Source organism: Microtus ochrogaster, unplaced genomic scaffold (assembly GCF_000317375.1).
Source record: "Microtus ochrogaster isolate Prairie Vole_2 unplaced genomic scaffold, MicOch1.0 UNK4, whole genome shotgun sequence".
Classification (NCBI taxonomy): Eukaryota; Metazoa; Chordata; class Mammalia; order Rodentia; family Cricetidae; genus Microtus; species Microtus ochrogaster.
The window spans coordinates 15341497-15343014 of NW_004949102.1; the positions used below are offsets into that span (position 1 = coordinate 15341497).

General features: G+C 53.6%; 1 protein-coding gene across 1 annotated transcript in view; it reads left to right on the forward strand.

The window, feature by feature from the left end:
- Clec2l (C-type lectin domain family 2 member L) overlaps positions 1-1518 on the forward strand; it is a 30266-nt gene that overhangs the window by 14277 nt on the left and 14471 nt on the right. Inside the window, exon 2 of the mRNA XM_005365889.1 lies at positions 6-137. Coding sequence (XP_005365946.1) covers positions 6-137 — 132 coding nt within the window. The remainder of the gene's footprint in view (positions 1-5; positions 138-1518) is intronic.

Here is a 1518-nt window from a genome sequence, read left to right on the forward strand (position 1 = left end):
CCCCGCCTCGCGCCCCGCGCCAGCAGCACCTAGGCCGCGCTCGCCGGCTGAGGCCGAGGCCCGTGGCCCAGAGGGGCTGCTGCGGCGATCGGGGTCAGGGTACGAGGGCAGCACCAGCTGGAAGGCGGCCTTGGAGGGTAAGCGCTCAGCCTTCCATTTCCTGGCCCCCCGACTTGGGACCCAGGAAGTGGCCAGAGTCACCTTGACAGCTCACAGAAGGGAGGGTGATCCGGAGAATTCATTCATTTCGGGGGCAGGCAGATGTCACCATGGGAGGAAGAGGGGCTGCTGGGGACCACTTCTGATCACAGCCTTGACCTACCTTTGCTGTCAACTCCCTCTGTGACCTTGGAGCACCAGGCTCCAAACCTTAGTTGGGTCCGCTGCGAAGCACCTTGTCCCGCTTGCTTGCGAGTGGTGGCCTGAATCCGTAGCAGAGAAAACAGTGCTTCGTAAAAGCAAAAGCTCTAGTTTCCGAGATGGTGCCTGTACTCTGTGGGGGTAGGTAATGAGAATAATAAATAGGAATCCCCAGAGGCTCTTCCTAGCGAATTTGGGGTGCCATCTATCCCTTCTTGTCATAGTGGCTCAAGGAGTGACCTCGGGCTCAATGAAACCTCAGAGTGACCTCAGTCACTCAGTGAGGTTTCAAAGAGACTTCAAGTAAACATGCTCTTTCAGGAAACTTGGGTTGCCTTCAGGTGACTGGTGCTGTCAGGAGATGCTGGAGTTGGCCACAGAGAGGGTTAGCTTCCAGATGCTTCTCAGGCTTCTACCCAGTGGAGCAGAGTCAGAGGAGGGCATCTCAGAGTAGGTGGTCTATCAGGGGTGTGGGACAGACAGAGTACCAGGTCAAGAAATGAGAGCCGCTGGCTAGAACTAGGCAGTCCCTTGTGGATAACTGAACCCTAGGATGCCGGACACTGATGAAGGCATTGGGAAAGAGGGATGGAGGGAGAGAAAGAATATGAGAACAGATACCTCTGAGGAACCACGCAGACCAGGCTACAGAGTTTGCTTGTTTGAAGGAGCTGTCCAGGGTTTAAGAGGACAGATCTGCGTGGGAGAAGACCTGCAGGGGAAGGATAGTGGGTGAAGAGGGTGGGGACCTGCAGTCTGGAGGGGACAAGGCCACCGTTGCTGAGAAGGGTGAGGTGGCTGTAGAGCATGGCAGACCCTTGGCCAAAGACTGTGAGCCATGGTAGGATACTGACTGTGGTGGGCTGTGAAGACGCTGGCAAAGTGCTTAGAAGATGCTGAAGTGGTTAGAACTATGGAGGCAAAGACGGCTTTCCCAGAAGTAAGGCTATTATTACAAAGGAGAACCTGACCGGAAGCTAGGGTGGAATAAAGACCAACTAAGCTTTCTTGGATGTGTGTTTCTGGCTAGTGATTGGGTTTTCCCTGTGACCTAAGCTTATTCCATTTGATGTCACTCTCTTCTCTAGGCTGTCTTCTTCTTCTTCTTCTTCTTCTTCTTCTTCTTCTTCTTCTTCTTCTTCTTCTTCTTCTTCTTCT